Below are 18,323 nucleotides of genomic sequence, written 5' to 3'. Positions count from 1 at the left end.
TATACATAGTATGTACATCTAATCATAAATAGAACTTCGAAAGAATTTTTTAGTTAAATTCGTTGGAAGTTATTAAACCTAATTTATGTCAATTAGAAACGTATTCTCACTTGATATCCTAAAAATACTTGTATACTCATGGGTTTGTATTTTAATCATATTGTACCCAACAAACTTATTTGTTCAATTCACAATCAAGTCGTATATTGTAACTACTAAAGTGTAGTAAATGTGATTGTGAACAGATCTTTGCAGCAATGTCAAAAGATAAAAAATAAACAATATTAAATAAATTTAATAAAATCTTAGTATTTTTGTTTTGGTACACAGCTGTCTGTTTGTGATTTCTGTGTTGCCACTCTATCGTTTTTTATGCCAAAATCTAAATTTACTTACGACATTCGAATAGTATATAAAAAATCGTCGTAGAAGTTGTATAGAGCTTTTGCATAGAAAATACCAACTACATTGTTAGGACTATTGTGTCAGCTGCTGATTACTTCAACATCGATTGTGAGTGAGTTGAACAATTTTATTTGTAATTTTAGTTATAATTTCAGAAAATCGATTTAAAAATTTGCTAAAGTTCAGAAATATTAGTGGGAAATATGGGAGAACTGAAAAATTTTAGATAGCTAAATGGAAGTTGGTACAGAACTTCCTCTTAATGTCTTACTAAAGCTGGTAAAAGTCGTCATTAATCCCATGTTAAGTCCGATGGGGGTTAAAGGTTGTAAAAATCAATTTTAAAAATATCTTACTTAGTTTGATTCATTCAGATGCATTCAGAGTTCTGGTGTCAATTAAGTTTTCTACATTTTAGACAGAAATAGTTTTTAGATAATTTTTTAAGTTTTTTACTGTTAAAACCGTTGTTCGGAGGTTATTTTTACGGGAGTCAGGTGAAATCGTTAAACCGATTTTGTTCAATTTTAAATGCCAAACAACGTGCAACAATAAAAAATATTTGTAGAAAATTTCAGGACCCTAGCTTTTTCCATTCGTAACGCGTCGTGTTTTCAACAGATGGAAATGGTTCTGATTAAAACTACGAAAAATTAAAGGCATAAATCTAAATGTTGGTTGGGTAAGCAAATAGTTAACTACGTCACAGTCACGACTATGGAAAGAAACTAATGAAGTTGCATGCTTTTAGGCTTCTAAAAATAAGTTATTTTTATATGAAAATAAATTCTATAGTTTATAAAATAATAAATGATTATTATCAAATATGTACATTAAATAGTAACAATAGTATTTTTTAAGTAACTTTAGTTTTATAAATTAAAAAAGTTATCTGACTACTCAACACCTGTGTGCAGCAAATGCCGGCCGGTTAAAATGTTCGTTGAAAGATTTACTTGTTTATAAAATTGCGTTATAAACATGTCAACAACAATTTGTTAAATCCTCTCATCAAAAGTGCGGATAATAATTAATAAAAATGTGATTATTTTTGACAGTAGGTTGAGGTTGATAACTTATGTTCGTTTGTTTGTACTTGCGCAGTATTGGGAGCATTATACTAAAATATAATAATTTTCCCTTTGTTAACCAGTGTTGCCATGGAAAATAATATGTTGTTAATAAAACAAATTATTAAGCTAATAATTAGTTGGATATATTATTTGAAATCTGTTAAGAATTTATATTTTAAAATAGCTTAAAGCATAGTTTTTAAAGGTTTTCTTCAGCAACTAAGCTTAAGTTGAAGTTTCAAGTTTAAGAACTGTGAAATGTGGCAACTTAGTCAAACAACCCTTATTGTGAATGTAAACAGATTTGCACGGATTTTGAGGATACTTAAGCACGAGGGTAGTAAGTCAACCCTCTACATAAACAAGTTCCTTCCTCTGATTTCATTCTGCCATGTGCTTGTGTGTACTTAACATAAGAAACTACTTATTTAAACAAATTTCCATACAATGGACCACTCACTCATATGATAGAGTAAAACTAAAGATGGCGCCAAAAAATATTCCTAAACAAAAACTAATGCAAAAAAGGATAAAATAGTTGTTACACTGTGGACAAAAGCTCAGTTGTCTACGGAACCTTTAAAAGAGCACAACTCAAATTAACCGAGAAAAATAATAAAAAAATCTTCAAAAAGTAATTGAAATGTTAAAGTTGTACAAAAAATAAAGAAAAAAACAACAATTGTATATGTCTGTTTGTGTATTGTAATAACTGATTGTTGTAGTTGTTGTTTTCACTCTTACAGACGGTACAGAAATTTAATGTGATGTGATTTAAATTCACCTTAAGTGTAGCAATTATTCAATTTACTGTAATTTAGAGGCTGTTTATTTAATAAAATCATATGAAATGAAAACTAAACCCCGATTTTTGTTTCTATGTAAATAATTTGAATACAAATCAAATAAAATGAAACTACATAAACTGAATTGAATCAACACTCAAAAAGTTATAAACACTAGTTAGTCAATGAGCCTTAAATGATTATTACTAGTACATGCATACACACATACATACATATGGATGTCCGTCCTTACAAAATAATGCATAATTTCATGTAGTCAACATTAAGCCGATAGCAGACAGACATACAGACAAACAAACAGGAAATCTGATGAAATATCAGATAAAGCGACCGACTGACAGACAGACAGACAGACAGACAGACAGACAGACATGACGTAATTACGCTTTTTCCCCCAATTTAACATACAATTAGTTTAACTTGTAAATCGTGTGAATTGTGATTGTGTGTGTAGGTGAATTGTATATTTTGCATACAAATGTATTGCTCTTGTATCTGTGAGTTGGGGGATGTTTTATGTAATTTTAAGTGACAAAAATCTCTTGAGTTTAAAGCACTTACGTGTAGAAATCATCACTTAGAATGCTGCTGCTGTAACTGCAGATTGCTATTTTTAAACAAAGCTGTTATTTGTGTGGTGCAAATAGTCATCGAAACAGCTGTTGAGCGTAGTATTTCGCAAGCAATCAACAGCAACGGTTCTAAAATATATAAAAAAATAAAATTAACAAAATAAATTTTGTTCAAAAAAAGTGTTTAACACGTTCTAAAACGTTTAATCGTTAATTTGTTTTTTACGTAATTGTTAAAAAAAATCTATAAATCGATTTTTGTTATTATTTGTTTGCAACTTGCACGTGCTAAAACATCCATATGTACTTGTATAGTACATGTTTAAATACATATATATTCGTGAGACTCTCTTTTTCTCTGTTTTTTTATAACACCGTAACATAAAAATAATAAATCGTAACTCGGTTTTTACGTTAAACTTGATTCCATTCATATTTCTCTTTAAAATTGCAAACGTATCTAGATATAGTGCCTGTTTAATTGTGTGTGTTTTTAAATATTTTTATTTATTCTTATCGAAACAAAAAGGAATCACATATTCACACTGATATTAATAAGGTTTTTTGAACCTGTACAAACAGCGGGTAAGTTTTATTTGTAAATTCAAGTTGAAATTAAAATGATTCATAAAGATGCAATTACGTCAAAAAGAAGATTTTATTTAAACGTTAATTTATTAGAGTGTTTAATGTCTAAACTTTAAAATGTTTAAAATACCAGGAATTTTTATTATTTTTAGTTATATTAGTCACATATTTATATAATCGATTTTAAAATATCGAAATAGATAAACTTATCAACTGCTTCTTTAAGATCTAGACTAGATCAGAAGATCTATAAAGATAATATTTATTAATAAATAATATAATAGAAATTATCAATCAGTTTGAGATTGACAATCAACCAATGATTAAGGTACTTACTATAACGACTTGATTGAATATATCAAAATTTTTAGGTTTTTGGGACTAGGGTATTTTATTACTAAAATTTTTATGGGTTTATTCGACATGTAATTATTTTAAATTAATCGGTTAATCATTTGAAAATTTAAAATTATTCCCTTTATCAAGCTGAAGGGGCAAATTTTAAACTAATACTTTTCTAAAGGGTTGAGATTGATTGGAATGCATTAAATATAACTTCAAGATTTTTACACCACATTATGTTCTTCAGATATGGTGTTTTGGCCATATTTGAGACTCTATAATGGCGCGAAAGCACTGATATTTATAAAATTTGCTGAAGAGATAATATTTAATTGAGATAAAATGTTAAAACTGTTGGCCTCAGTTTCTTGATCAATTAAGTTTTTATTTAATCATTAAAAGATTCTAAATTTTAAACAAGGAATAATCATATCTCAGTTTTTGTTTTAATTAAAAATGTAGATTATTTTTCTCTGCCCCCGGTATGTTATGTAGTGTTCTAGTTTGGTGGTGGCATCGATTCCCACCTGAGGCACTCGTTTAGGAGCGCATTACAAGTATGATAGAAGCCAAGGTGTATTTCTTTAGATATGATGTTTGTATGTATGTACAACCTTCTTTCAAATTAACTAACTAGTTTGAGAAACAAAGATAAAACAATAATAAACCACTTACGACATACAACGATACAATGCAACGATGCTTATTGTGGACTAAGCAAATACATATACAAATAATATAAAGTTTACCATCGACACGTGAACATGTGTTGTAACTATTTACTGCAAAATGTCTTTATAACAAAAGATTATTAAATTGTTTGTATCTATACATATCATTAACTAAATTGTTAAATATTATTGTATATTAATTATATTTATTGTTTTTGTTAATTTATCGTACTTAGGAATCAAAGTAATTGTTGATTTCCTTTCAATTAAAGTAATAATCTTGATGTTTCCGTTCCGCATGTTAATTAACAATAAAAATAAACTTAAAGTTGTAACTAAATCATTATAAATATTTTTCTTAATCATTGTAATTATTTTCTTCCTGCTCAGTGACGTCTATTAATTGAAAAATGAAAGATTTGATTTTCTTTATAAATTGTATGTAAGTTAAGGATAATTTTAACTAGATTGCAGAAGATTGTCGATTTTTTATTTAACCACAGAAAAAAGTGGGATACGTTCGTTAATGGGCCAGTATATTTTACTTATACCTAATACTTTTTTCTAAAACGCTTTAACGATGACGACATTGGAAATATTTGAAAATATTTTTGGCAAATTCGCTCCGTGACGACAATTTCTCTTGCTTTTATTACTATTAATCAGCAGACTCTTCTTCACTTGTAAAAATTAGCTCACTATGTTTTTGATCTATGTTAAATGTTTATTCATATATATTTTGTTATCGCCTTAGTTCTTATCTTGTTCGATTGGAAACACAAGAGATGATAAAGAAATATATGGTATGATGTACCTAATCGTGTATACAAATATTCAAACATACATATTTATATAGAAACCTAATAGTTCAGCTGCGACTTTTGGAATTGACGATTTGACGAATCTTTTTTGGCAATATTGGTAGTTTAGTCGTTATGGGAGTAGTTTATTTAAAATAGTCTGGTAGATAGTTTTAAACAATTTACAACCTTTACTGCATTTGACCAATTTAAGTTTTAAATCTAACATGAAATTCTGAAACGTCATTATTTGAGAGGATTTTTAAGATCCTAATGAAGTTGTTCCAATTTAGAATATAACTATATAGTTTCCTTACATTAGGAACTATACAATAGAGAAATTATAGTTTTGTTTATTTATTGTACTAAATATTTATTAACAGATTCAGCCAATATTTAAAATGAGGAGAATGTTCGTAAATATGTAGTGATTGCTTTTACGAATAATTAAATGAAAAATATTTGTTTTAAAGACCTCAGTAATATGTTTATTATTCCACTCAACAATGTTTTAACAAACAACATTTTAAAGGTTTAAATTTGTGTTTACTTTTAATGCAAATGCTTTATTAAATCGATTATTATAACGCTTCAAGTGGTCATTGGTCGAGTATTTAGATAATTCAGATTCAAACTAGACAAAAAAAATCGTTTCAAGTCGTTAGTATAATCTTGAATAGTTTTCCTTTTTTGTTAGTTATAGGAACAAACATTTATTGTACAGGTCAATGTTTTATTCAATTGCCAGAATCATATTGCTAATTTAACACAAGATCGGTATTATATATTTTTTTAATTGTTAAAATTTATGTAAGTTTACTGGACTTAACATGATGGTCTGAAAAGAACTTATACTAAATTCTTCAACCAATAATAGAGTTTGTCGCGGAATTTTACTTACATACAAACTGTTTTAATTCTTTTTTTGTCATTTGACTTCTAAAATCCCGTTTAGAACATTTGAGCAAATAGTAATTTAAGGCGTCTTATAGAGGATCAAAGTTTCATCTTATTATACAGAGCTTTTATTAAGTCACGTTAATCTATCTATACTTGAGCTTGTTTATATATTCGTATTGGTAATAAATTAAAAAATTGTTAATAGCTTAAAATTAATTGACTGTTTAAACTTAATTTATTAGCCAAATTCTCATGGTTTTTACATTGAATTTTCTCTTTTTTTCTCTCTATCTCTCCCTCTCTTTGTTTTTATTTATTGTTTGTTTACTTCACAACAGTGTTGCTAATTAAACATTTTTGTTTGTTTAATTCGCAACAGTGTTGCAATATTATTATTTGTAATTTAAACAACGAATTTTACCTTTGTGACGAATTAACTGGAACATAGTTAGTTAGTAATGTAGTTAGTTTGAAAGGAGGATGTACATATATACATCAAATCCGAAGAAATACACCTAGGCCTCTATAGGGCCAGTTGTGCGCTCCTTAACCAGTGCAACAGTTGGGAATCGAACCCACCACTTCCGATCTACCAGACTAGAACACTAACCGACCGGAGGCCACTAGAACATAAATATTCAAATTTTTTCTCACTAAATTTTACATGTTCTATAGCGAAAGACATAATTTTAAACAAGAAAATTGCGTTAAATTTTAGTCGATCGCGAATGTGGAGTTTAGTTTTCAAGTCCTCATAGAAATTGTTATTAATAATATTGCTTCCCAATCTGTTAGTTAAAAAAAAGAAAGCAAAATTCTCCAAATTTCAAATATTGAGAATAATAACTGATTTAAAGTGTTATTATTATAAAACGAAATATCAACACGTTTTGTACAAAGTTTTATTGGCCATTTTTTTATTGAATTATAAAATTGATAATACTGGTACTTAAACCTTTCAATCTGTGGCTCTCTCACTAATTCTCTTTCGGTTTTTTTTTTTTCAGAAATAATATTAAATACTGAGCATTTTGCGACAATCTTATTTTTGTATTTTTTCCTCTTGTTTTTCTTTTTGCTGAATGTGATGATAATAGTGTTATTTATTATTGTTATTGCTATTAGTGTAATAGACAGTATTATTATTATTATTGTTATTAGTATGTATGTATGTTTGTAGTCGGTTGTATTAAAACAAAAATTATTACTATTTTTTGCCAACAGCTTAAAACCAGTAGCGTTGTTTATTTTCTGTTTTCTGATTCAGTAACTCTTCGAATGCCAAGGAAAACAAACGTAAGCATAAATTAATAATTATTAAAAAAGAATTTAATTTACACCTGCATTAACTGTGCAGCTTTTATTATTTTGTTTGAAATATTAAGGTGTAAAAAAACAAAAGTTATAAACAAATTCTTTGTATTGTATTTTTTTTTAATTAAAATATGATTAAGAGTTTGAGATTAATTCAAGAGTTAACAAAAAGTAAAAAGAGATATCAAAAAATATACATAATTTGTTTTCAATATTGTGCGGTTTGACAAAGTGACGGTTTTGTTGATAATGAGGTATATTTAATAAAAATAATAATAAAACACAATTATATGAACAGATGTACAAACAGTGATTTCTCGTTTAAGTGAATGAACGTAAACAATTGAGAAAAGAATAAAAAATAATTTTGAATTAAGAAAAAGGATCTGTTCAAATTTGTTTAATCTGTTTGTTATATTATTATAAATTAGCAATATTAAGTGGAATATAAAGAAACTAGAACCAACTCGATCTAAATAATAACTTAAGTAATGACATCCATTCCGATCGGAATAGTTAGAAGTCGCCTTGGACGTTTATGATCCATTCGATATCATATTTCACAAACATATTTATATCATAATCCGCAAAAGAGTGATTTTGGCAACATAATCTAACAAAGACTTGCATGAAAAAGTTAATTAGCATTTTAACTCATTTTTAACACGGTGAATTCATTGGAGACAAGTGCTTATAATACTAGTTTTCAAATACCTATCAAAAATTTTGTTAGTTTAAAATGAGGATGTATGTATGTATGTATATATGTACATCAAATCCGAATAAATACACCTAGTGCTCTATAGGGACTGTTGTACGCTCCTTTACCAGATCCTCAGGTGGAAATAGAACCCACCAAGTAAAAAGTTTTGTATGTACAAGTTATTATAGTTATATTTATGAAGAAATAACGATATCAATCAAAATTTGAGGGATATATTTAGTATAAGATATATTTAGTATATAAAGATAAAATCTAAAAAAATATATATTAAAATTTTCTTGACTAATTTTGCAGAAAAAAAATCAATATTTCTTAAAAGAAGCCGTGAGAATAAGTAAACCTTATTTATCGTTCGTTAAACCGGGAATCTATTATAACATTTTCTATATAAACATGTGTTATAATGTTATAAATGATTTTATCAAAAACGAAGCAAGACAAAAAAACGCAAATATTGTTAATTTCTGGGTGAGAACCGTGTCATAACTCAATAAATATACAATTTCACTTTGTTAAATAAAATCTTATGGAACAGTCATTCAGTTTTAAAATGAATTTCTTTGAATAATTATAAAAGTTAATTTAAATGAGTAATTAACTTGTTGTTAAACTTTTTCCAATGAGTTACTAAAAAGTTAATGCAAATTAGCTGGAGGCGCCACAAACGACATATCTCTGATTTACACTTAACATATTGAATAAAAGGGAATTCCCCTTTAGTGTAGGACAAATTATTCATTATAACTATGTAATGGAAATAATGTTAAGGTGGTATTTGGACTCGAAATGTAATCGCAAGAGCTTTAAATTCAAACGGTGGAATTTTAAATCCAAGGTGCATGAAGAACCTTTTATAGGGTGAGGGTAAGCACGTTTTTTTCACATTCGTGCTTTTATAAATAAGTCTTAAACGTTTCTATTTATCTGTGAAATTATTTGAATTGTAATTTTAATTTGTTTCATGTTCATTTAATACTTGTCTAGTAAATGTTTATTTTACTTAATGACATTAATAAATTCTAGTTACATTATAAATTCAAAGTATTTATTAAATTAAAACAAAAATCTCTAATGAAAAAAATTACTTATGTTTCTAAGCTCTAACTGAAAAATTTTAAATTGCATGAAAACATTTAAACGATTTGTTATCCCAGGAAAAATATAAATTGAAAAGTAATGAGTAAAAATGCTGATAAAACCTATTTTTACTACTTCTTCATTGGCATTTTAACTCATTATTTTAACACGGCCATAGCATTGGAGGCAAGAACTTTTACACTCGCTTAAAATAAGAAGTTAAAGAAGTACTTGCAAGGCTACAGGTCGCAATTTTGATGAAATTTTGCACATACTCTTCATTTGGTATGACCTGGTTCACACTAGGAAACTTTTGTTGCGAAACTTTTGATTTTGTGTGCGAGAAAAAGAATGGGTGATATCTCTTTCTCCTTCTCTCACACACAAAAATCAAAAGTTTCCCAAAAAGTTTTCTAGTGTGAACCAGGTCTATAGGGACGAATGCTATGGTTGAAATTGGTTCATTATTTCTCCTAGGCCCCATACAATCGTACCTCCCGAATAAGGCTTTTGGTCTCATAATTATGTTAAATGTTCTATTATGTCAACAAAAATCGGCAAAACTTAATTTTAGAAAACTTATATTGCCGAGTCATACTCGCAAAAGATTGTCAGACCAACGACAGCTAATTCAATCGAAACTTTTTTCCCAGACAAAAACTATCGGCCACAGACAAACTGTTACACCAACAAAGAGTTTAAGAAAGCTGTTAAACGTTGTAGTAAAAAACAAAATATTCTTATCAAAATTAATATGGTTAATAAACATTAATAAATATAAAAAATAAATGAATATAAACAAGACCTTCGTGTTTGAAAACTGAAATTTTCAAAAATATACTTTGTGTGTTTAATAAAGCATAGTTTTGTTAATAAAAAATTTCACTTTTAATTTGCAAGTTTGAAGTATAAATTAAAATTATATTTATTTAGAATTTGCCGTTTTAGCTCATTATTAAGTATTTATAAATGCAAGTGCAAACATACAAATAGAAGCAATTAATTATAATTGGTTAGGAAAAAAATTAAATTAAAAAAAAAAAACAAATTAATGATAAATATAACGCTTATAATTTGCAATTTATATCATGCCATAATATGCTAATAATTAATTTAGCTATAATTTTAACATTCTAATATATCTATGTATATTTACTCTCGTTTTAACATTTTAAACTTGTCAAATCCACAGGCAAATATTTATTTTTTTTCTTTACTTTCTTTATTTGCAGCACACATTCCACTTAAAGGACAAACACGAATTTATCCACCTTCAACTAATTGCTTAACCTAGACATTCATAAAGTCAACAAACCAACCATTTTATCAGTACCTATCACATTTATAGTTTCTACATTCAAGGCCCCCACTTTTGAGAATGGCAAAAATCTTGGAATAAGTTGTATTTGAACAGTTAAATTGAAGTGGCATATTTGAACAGATTGCATAATAAAGGGATCTGTCAGTTGCCGCTAAGAAATCCATATAGAAATGGATTTGAAAACATCAAGTATAAGTGAAACATCAGATCCTTATTTGGCTCCTAGTAAATCAACAGATTTAATAAAACCCAAAGATGGTCTGGAAAAGGATACATCATCAATTGCAAAGGCTAATGAAGGTAATTGGTGGAAAGAACAAGTAAAAAAAAAACAATTTATAATTTTCCAAACCCTTGCTCTTGCTTCAGATACACAATCAAGAAAATAAGTGTTGTTTTTGTTGTTGTTGTGCTTGCACATAACTTGACCTAAAATGAAAGAAAAATTAAACAAATACATCATAGTACTGGTGTCAGGTTTTTCTTTCAGCATTCTGCATCATGTTTTTACTAGGAAATCAAAAAACTCTTGACCTTACAATTCTTTATTTAAGATATAATCATCACATGTATGTACATACATACATATTTATTTATATACCCAGCTATACAGAAGCGGGTTCACGAGAGGGCAAACGAAATATTTCTCATTATGAAAAAGAAATAAAACAGAAAAACTCTAGTATTTCACCTCCTTAATCTTGAATTTATATATGCGCCTCTGCATATGCCTCCTACAATGTGTGTCTACACAAGTATACTTTGCAAACATAGTATACACTTAGACGTAGAACACTAAAAAATCTAAAGCATGAATATAGGCTTGCTGCTAAAAATATAAAAAAATTTAGTTTTTTTTTTTTGTTTTACTAAAGTATTATAAAAGAACAAACAAAAAAATATTAAAATGTAGTTAGTAAATACGTATTGTTAACGTTTGAAATACGTAACAGTTGCGTTTACTTTTCAGGTTTTTCTTTTTTTCCCCTCTAACACTTTAATTTTGACACCCTGTATGTATGCAAATTATTTACACAATTATATTTAACTTACAATCATAATTATTATAAAAGTTTAAAATACAAAGTTTTACATTTATTTACAGAATATAAAGTTTACAAACGCAGATGGGCTGTTCTGATATTGTTCGCCTTTTATTCGGCCTCAAATTCAATGCAATGGATTCAATATAGTATTATTAATAACATTGTAACTAAGTACGTAAAATACTTATACTTATAAGTTAATTTCTCTTATCTTTTAAATATTTGGTTACTATAAATAAAATAATGGTCGATTGGAGAAATAATTAAAAAAAATACATCAGATGACATATCGAATACTTTACTGTATATTTACCCCAATCACTGAACGGTTGCAAAATGTGTAGTTTAAGTTGTATTATAGATTTGTAGGTTAATCTTGTTATAATAGAAGATTTGACATGTTTGCGGACTTAGTTAACAATATGATTTGTTGAAGTTTTAGTTTGGAAACTTAATTTATATTTAATAATAAAGTAACAGACAGACAAAGCCTTATTAGGTCCCAGAATACATATACATATTGTTATAAACCTGCAAAAATTTAGACTACCCCACAAACACTCAAAGGACTATCTTTTAATTATCATTGTGATGTCCTGGATGAGAACCACGTAGTCCCTCAATACATTACATCAGAGTTAACTACACAAAACTAAATGACCCACACAGTGCTCCTATGTAGTGTAGGTTATGGACCAAAAAACATAAAACCAAAGAGACCATATACTTCAACAAAGTTTATCAGACAGGGAAACGAAATTTTCACCCATAGATATAACCGAATTCTTCACTTTTAAACAAAGTCGCTTATTACTCCGATTTTTCTAACGACATTTAACTTTTAATAGATTTATTTCAGTAACCAAAATGTTGATTTCCTTTTCATAAAATTCTCTAAATATAAATGTCTTCATTAATTTCTTAATTAATTTTTAGATATTATGGTGTCAGTGATAAATGGATTGACTGGACATCAATGATATATATGATATTGTATATACCATTGATATTTCCGGGCAGTTGGTTCTTAGATAAAATGGTAAGTTTAAGAGTACAGACAAATATTTATATACAATTTAGGGACCTTTAAATGTTTTCAAAAATAAAATTTAATTAAAAATATTCTGTAATCTAGACGACGAAATATTTTCCCCTAATAATATTAGTTTATTTTAAATTTTAGGGTCTTAGAATTACAGCTTTGGTTGGTGTTTTTGGTACTTGTATTGGTGCGTGGATTAAAGTATTTTCAGTTGGTCCAGATTTGTTCTTTGTAGGCTTTTTTGGTCAAAGTATAGTTGCTTTATCACAGGTAAGAAATTTTTATTTGTTTTATTATTTCAGGAAAAAAATTACTTCCCTAAAAAGCTTAGTATGTTCTAATAATCTTTAAATTATAAAAAATTGCAAGTTTATCTAATAATATAATTTATTTCTTATTATATATTTCTTAGGTTTGTATTTTATCATTGCCGGCACGTTTAGCAGCAGTTTGGTTCGGTCCCGATCAAGTATCTTCAGCGTGCAGTGTTGGCGTCTTTGGTAATCAGGTTAGTGCGATTAATCAGTTTTATTATTAAATACAGTTCTGTGCAAAAATGCTCTACATAACATTAGTGTAAATGAAATTAATAACAAGTAAAAAACTCAGTTAAACATATCTTAAATTTGTGCATGCACATAACATGACCAGTTTTAAAGTTTCGGAAACATAGGCATGGCATGGATTTATGCTGAATTCTATTTGTAATCTTCATTAATATCGTTATTAATATGAACATAGAAGTAATTTTAAGGTGTTTAAAGGCCCGGATCAATTATAGAGTAAGCTCTTCATAATTTGAAAGAGTGGTGATTTTTTTAATAAATAATTTTTCTGGATTTTTCTTTAATATCATCGATCGATTTTAGTGCAAAACTTCATCGAATTAGTTTTCTGAAAAGGAACTTATATGGGATCTATATCGATTCTAGGTACATGGAACAGACTGAGCTACATGATACACATATGTAAAACCTAAATGAAATCGGGTACCAATAAATATTGTAATTTGTTATTAGCAAAGTGAACATTTATGTACATTTTTTCCTCTTGCTTCCCATTTAGTCCTTATATTGATTTCAATGACAGACCAATAATAAAAAATGACTAAAAGGACCCTTTCTGAGGATAATATTTCAGTGGAACAACAAAAAATTTTTGTTTGTTTAATAAACGTTTAAGTTCTTTTTAACATTACTTAACAGTGTTTTATGTGCAAAATTATATAAAAAAATTAACAACTTTTTTACAAACTAATTTAGTCAAAATATTTTAATCAGTTTATTTTTTGTCATTAACATTTTCTAAATTGAGCCAACATGCACTAATTTCTACAAGTATGATGGTATAAAGATGTCTATGGAAAAGTGCCCAGTTGTACTAAAGGGTTTAAGTTACCTTTAAGAAAAAAGTTCGATATAAAATTTTTATGGAATGCTTTTAAAGACAAATACGAATTATATAAACTTCACACTCTCCAGTTAAAAACTAAGAGCAAGTAGATTAGCTGGTAACCACTTGTATTGATTTTACCGATATTCATGAACACCAAAACCTTCCCAAGAACAGCAAGTATGTTATCTAACAAACACTTGCAAAATGTACACAAACATACTCGCAATAAGAATGATACTCTTATATAAGTAATTTTCAATAGTTTTTCAATATTTCCCTTCTTTAGTTAGTTCATTTACTTATTTACTTACGAGTACATTTGTAAGTATTTTGTATACATACCTATTTACATACATACATACATACATACATACATACATAGTGTGAATAAATGCATTTACCTAACATAAGTTCAAATTAAACAATATTATATTTTAATATTTGACTCATTTTGCCATTTTATGTAAATGTCGTCAGAATAAATTTATTTAATTTTGCAATCTGCAGAAATCATTAAGAATGGATAGCAAGAATTTCATATTACGTTTATTTTTATTGGCATTTTAATAAATTGACCTTGTTAGATATACCACACTTTCCATCGTCAACACTTGTCATTATTAATGGAGTGTATTTAAAATATTTATATGAAATTTACATTAACCTTGCTTTCGATTTAAGTGGAATTCAGTGCAAGAGCAAGGAAAAACACTTATTCAAGTAAGTTTAGTTTGATAGAAGGATGTATTTACATCATATCCAATGAAATAAATTTAGGCCACTATCGGGCCTGTTGTGCATTTATTTTTAATGAAAATATTCATTGAATATATTATTGTCCGAAACTAAGTTTCCTGGACGCAATTCCCAAGAATTTTCCATTCAGTGTTCGAGAGGAATGTGGCATTGGGAACAATATTACCCCCAAGATATTTGTATATAATTTCAGCGATCGCAAGGACAGTGTGAGAGTTTTACTGTCCTCTCTACATGCTCTACATTAGTTTGAATCCTCACGCCCAATATTGTATAACTGTACCATTATACTTTCCTCAAACTTGCTCATTTAAAAGAGGCTTCTTCGTCACCCCATAGTGTTCTACTCACCGTTTCATTATTCCAAGAGAGCTTATTGCGTTACTCTCATTCACATATTTAATTATGTCCTCGTTGCGTCAAATGGTTTTGCGTTCGTCACATTAACTTCCTTTTAAAGCCAATCACAATGGAACCCATGTGGTGTAACCTTACCTCTGGGAGAGTATTTAATTTAAGCTTTTTAATCCCCTTAAATCCGGCAAATGATTGCCTTTAGGTTCAGGATTATTCCAATTCAAATTATACATTCTATTACAAGCTTTCGGACTTCTTCCTGAAAGCTTCTGTCGTACTTAGGTAAACGGTAGTATATTTCTGGGTCTTTTATATAGAATCCCAGGCCCATGTTGTTAAGTTGTAGTAAAAATGAATTGACATAATAAGGTCCTGCCAATATTTAATTTTCTTTTACTTTCAGTTGGGCGTGGCTCTTGGTTTTGTTCTACCACCGATGTTGGTGGCCAATTCAGATGATCCGGAACTTGTGGGTCATGATTTACAATGGATGTTTAACTATGTTGCAGGAATAACAACAGTGCTGGTCATTTTAATGGTTTTATGTAAGTATATATACATGTGAGCAAATGTTGTATTTAATAACTTATTTTATCCACAATATTTTGCAGTCTTTCAAGACAAACCGCCCACACCACCATCAGCCGCCCAAAAGGTTGCCCTGCCCGGTTCAATAGAGGCTCAAAATGAAGTTTCATTTATGCAATCGTTAAAGAATTTAATGATGAACCGTAATTATATTTTACTTTTAATTTCATATGGCATGAATGTTGGAGTCTTTTATGCGATATCAACATTGCTCAATCCGGTTGGTTCAAATAATCAATTTAAAATTTTAGTTTACAGAAGTAATTATTTTTTGTTTATTGTTTGTTTTTTTAAGGTGGTTCTGAAGTATTATCCTGGCCATGAAGTGGATACCGGTCGTATTGGTTTAGCAATTGTTTTATCTGGTATGTTGGGATCCGTTGTATCCGGTATTGTTTTGGATAAATCGCACAAATTCAAGTGAGTAAATAATTTTTGATTTATGTAAATAGTAAACAAAGATTTTCTAATATAATTCTGAGTATTACAAGAGTCGCCGGAAAAATTGTTGTCGTAGACGATTTTTATATAAAAATTTTGACAAAGTCTATGCATAATACATAGGAACTTAAGTCGGTTTCAACATATGTAATATAAATTTAACAAAATGACTCTTTTTTTACTACGACAATGGACAAAATAATACGTTATCAAAGGTTTATAAAACGAATTATGTTTAAAAACCATTAATAAGGGGTTAATATTAATATTTCTGAATTCTAATATTAATTTTATATTATAACCGTTTATTTTTGTGATCTTATAGAGAAACAACTTTAGCGGTATACGCTTTTTCCATGGTTGGCATGTGGGTGTTCGCTTTTACTTTGGATACTGGAAGCATTGCAGTTGTCTATGTCACTGCATCGTTGTTAGGGTAAGTAAGAAATTAGGGAATAATAAAATCAAATAACAGGTCTGAAGAATAATTAAAAAAATTTGGAATGGACCAACTTTAAATCTTTCGTTTTAAGTTAGGAAATGAATACTAATCTGATCTGAAAGATCATATTTGGTTTTCGAGATAGCGTTTTTTAAATTTTCAGAAACTCACGTTTATGAACGTTATAATAGGGCAATGACAGCTTTATAAAAGAAATTGTTAATGCCATCTAAAAGTCCTATCTGTCAACTTTAAAATAAAGTTTTAATTTCTTTCGTATTGCTTTTCCTCTTTTAGATATATCAACCTTAATTTTAATTAAGACTTCTATAAATTCCAAACATATTATATTGCTTTTTTTTCAAAGAATAACTTTAATGGACGATATCTCAGCAAATAGAATAAAACAATATGTTAGCAATTCTTTAGGTTAAAATATCTCTAATAAGTAAGAATATACTAATAACAGAAATTAAAACTTATTTAAAAGTCGAGAAAATAGATTTATCAAACTCGAACACTTGATGTGATTAAGAAATTCTGATTGGTATTCTCATTTTTAATTGTCTCTAATTTAAAAACTTGTTGGCCTATGTTATTTTAGTTAATTGTCAAAACTGTTCTTAAATATAATTATCATTTTGCAGCTTTTTTATGACCGGCTACTTGCCGGTTGGCTTTGAATTTGGAGCGGAGCTAACGTACCCTGAACCGGAAGGTACTTCCTCTGGTCTTTTAAATGCATCATCACAGGTCTTTGGTATTATCTTTACGTCCCTGTATTCATGGTTGTTCAGTGATTACGACGATATAACAGCAAATGTAACAATGGCTGTAATGCTGATTTTAGGAACTATCATTACGGCTTTGATTTCTTCAGATTTAAGACGACAAAATGCTCAGATATCAAAAAATGCGAACAATCCTTAGGATCGGATAGATTTTGTTTAAATAACACACAATTAAACACAATGTCAAATTGTAAGAACCTGTGAACGAGTGAGCGAGCGAGCGAGTGAGTAAGTGAGTGAGTACGTAATCACCTATGAACGGTGAGACGTGGTTTATAGAATTTAAAGAATGCCAAAATTTTAATATTGTGTTATTTAAACAAAATCGTTAAACGTACAACAATTCATTTAATATTTATTATATAGCAATAACAAAGGAAACATGTATTTTATAATTGTTATTTAATTTTAGTGTGTACATACATACCTATACATTTATTTATACATATACATACATACATAGTTTTATATTAATTTTCTTTTAATTTTACTTTTATAAGAGTTTTAAAAACATACTTTGTGATCAAAAAATACAAAAATAAAATTCAATTTTTTTAGGAAATGATTTTTTCAAATTATTTAGCTGCATTTATGTAAGTGCTTCTTTCTATGTACTTACAGTAAATTAGTCCATGTGTGGAAAAAAAGTGGAAATTTTTTACTAAAAAAATTTCCATTTTTTGGACCAATAAAATGCAGATTTGTGTAAATAAAAACCAATTTCGTATTATTATACAATATAAAGTATGTAGTAGCTATGGCTCTTTGCCATATTATACTTTGGTATCGGTTATTTTAAATTATATATATATTTCCTTTAAAACACTAACTCTAATCATTATTTTATGATTTTAAACAGTCAGCATGGGTTG

The 18,323-nt window shown here is 28.2% G+C and overlaps 1 protein-coding gene across 3 annotated transcripts; it reads left to right on the top strand.

Annotated features, from left to right (window-relative positions):
* Positions 1 to 2,035: 2,035 nt before the first annotated feature.
* Positions 2,036 to 17,871, top strand: LOC111675911 (feline leukemia virus subgroup C receptor-related protein 2). Of its 3 annotated transcripts, none has more exons than XM_046953646.1 (12): positions 2,036 to 2,112; positions 3,386 to 3,441; positions 10,505 to 10,893; positions 11,699 to 11,810; positions 12,576 to 12,678; positions 12,823 to 12,951; positions 13,094 to 13,189; positions 15,593 to 15,734; positions 15,801 to 15,997; positions 16,073 to 16,197; positions 16,544 to 16,654; positions 17,308 to 17,871. In XM_046953646.1, the coding sequence occupies exons 3-12, from the start codon at positions 10,764 to 10,766 to the stop codon at positions 17,588 to 17,590; spliced, it is 1,428 nt and encodes a 475-aa protein (XP_046809602.1). In that variant the 5' UTR covers positions 2,036 to 2,112; positions 3,386 to 3,441; positions 10,505 to 10,763; the 3' UTR covers positions 17,591 to 17,871. The 3 variants fall into 3 exon arrangements, with proteins under 3 accessions (XP_046809602.1, XP_023292544.2, XP_023292543.2); XM_023436776.2 differs by lacking the exon at positions 2,036 to 2,112 and adding an exon at positions 2,212 to 2,227 and having other exon boundaries at positions 3,321 to 3,441; XM_023436775.2 differs by lacking the exons at positions 2,036 to 2,112; positions 3,386 to 3,441 and adding an exon at positions 7,364 to 7,453.
* The last annotated feature ends 452 nt before the right edge of the window (positions 17,872 to 18,323 follow it).

The sequence above is a fragment of the Lucilia cuprina genome, chromosome 6, assembly GCF_022045245.1.
Source record: "Lucilia cuprina isolate Lc7/37 chromosome 6, ASM2204524v1, whole genome shotgun sequence".
In the NCBI taxonomy this organism is placed as follows: Eukaryota; Metazoa; Arthropoda; class Insecta; order Diptera; family Calliphoridae; genus Lucilia; species Lucilia cuprina.
This window is presented reverse-complemented; position numbering and strand designations above follow the sequence as displayed.

Bases quoted from the DNA above. Each gene is read 5' to 3' on its own strand.
- LOC111675911 (XM_046953646.1), top strand. From the start codon at position 10,764: ATGGATTTGAAAACATCAAGTATAAGTGAAACATCAGATCCTTATTTG. The intron at 13,190-15,592 runs GTTAGTGCGATT...TTTTACTTTCAG, and splicing joins TTGGCGTCTTTGGTAATCAG to TTGGGCGTGGCTCTTGGTTT. The intron at 15,998-16,072 runs GTTGGTTCAAAT...TGTTTTTTTAAG, and splicing joins TATCAACATTGCTCAATCCG to GTGGTTCTGAAGTATTATCC.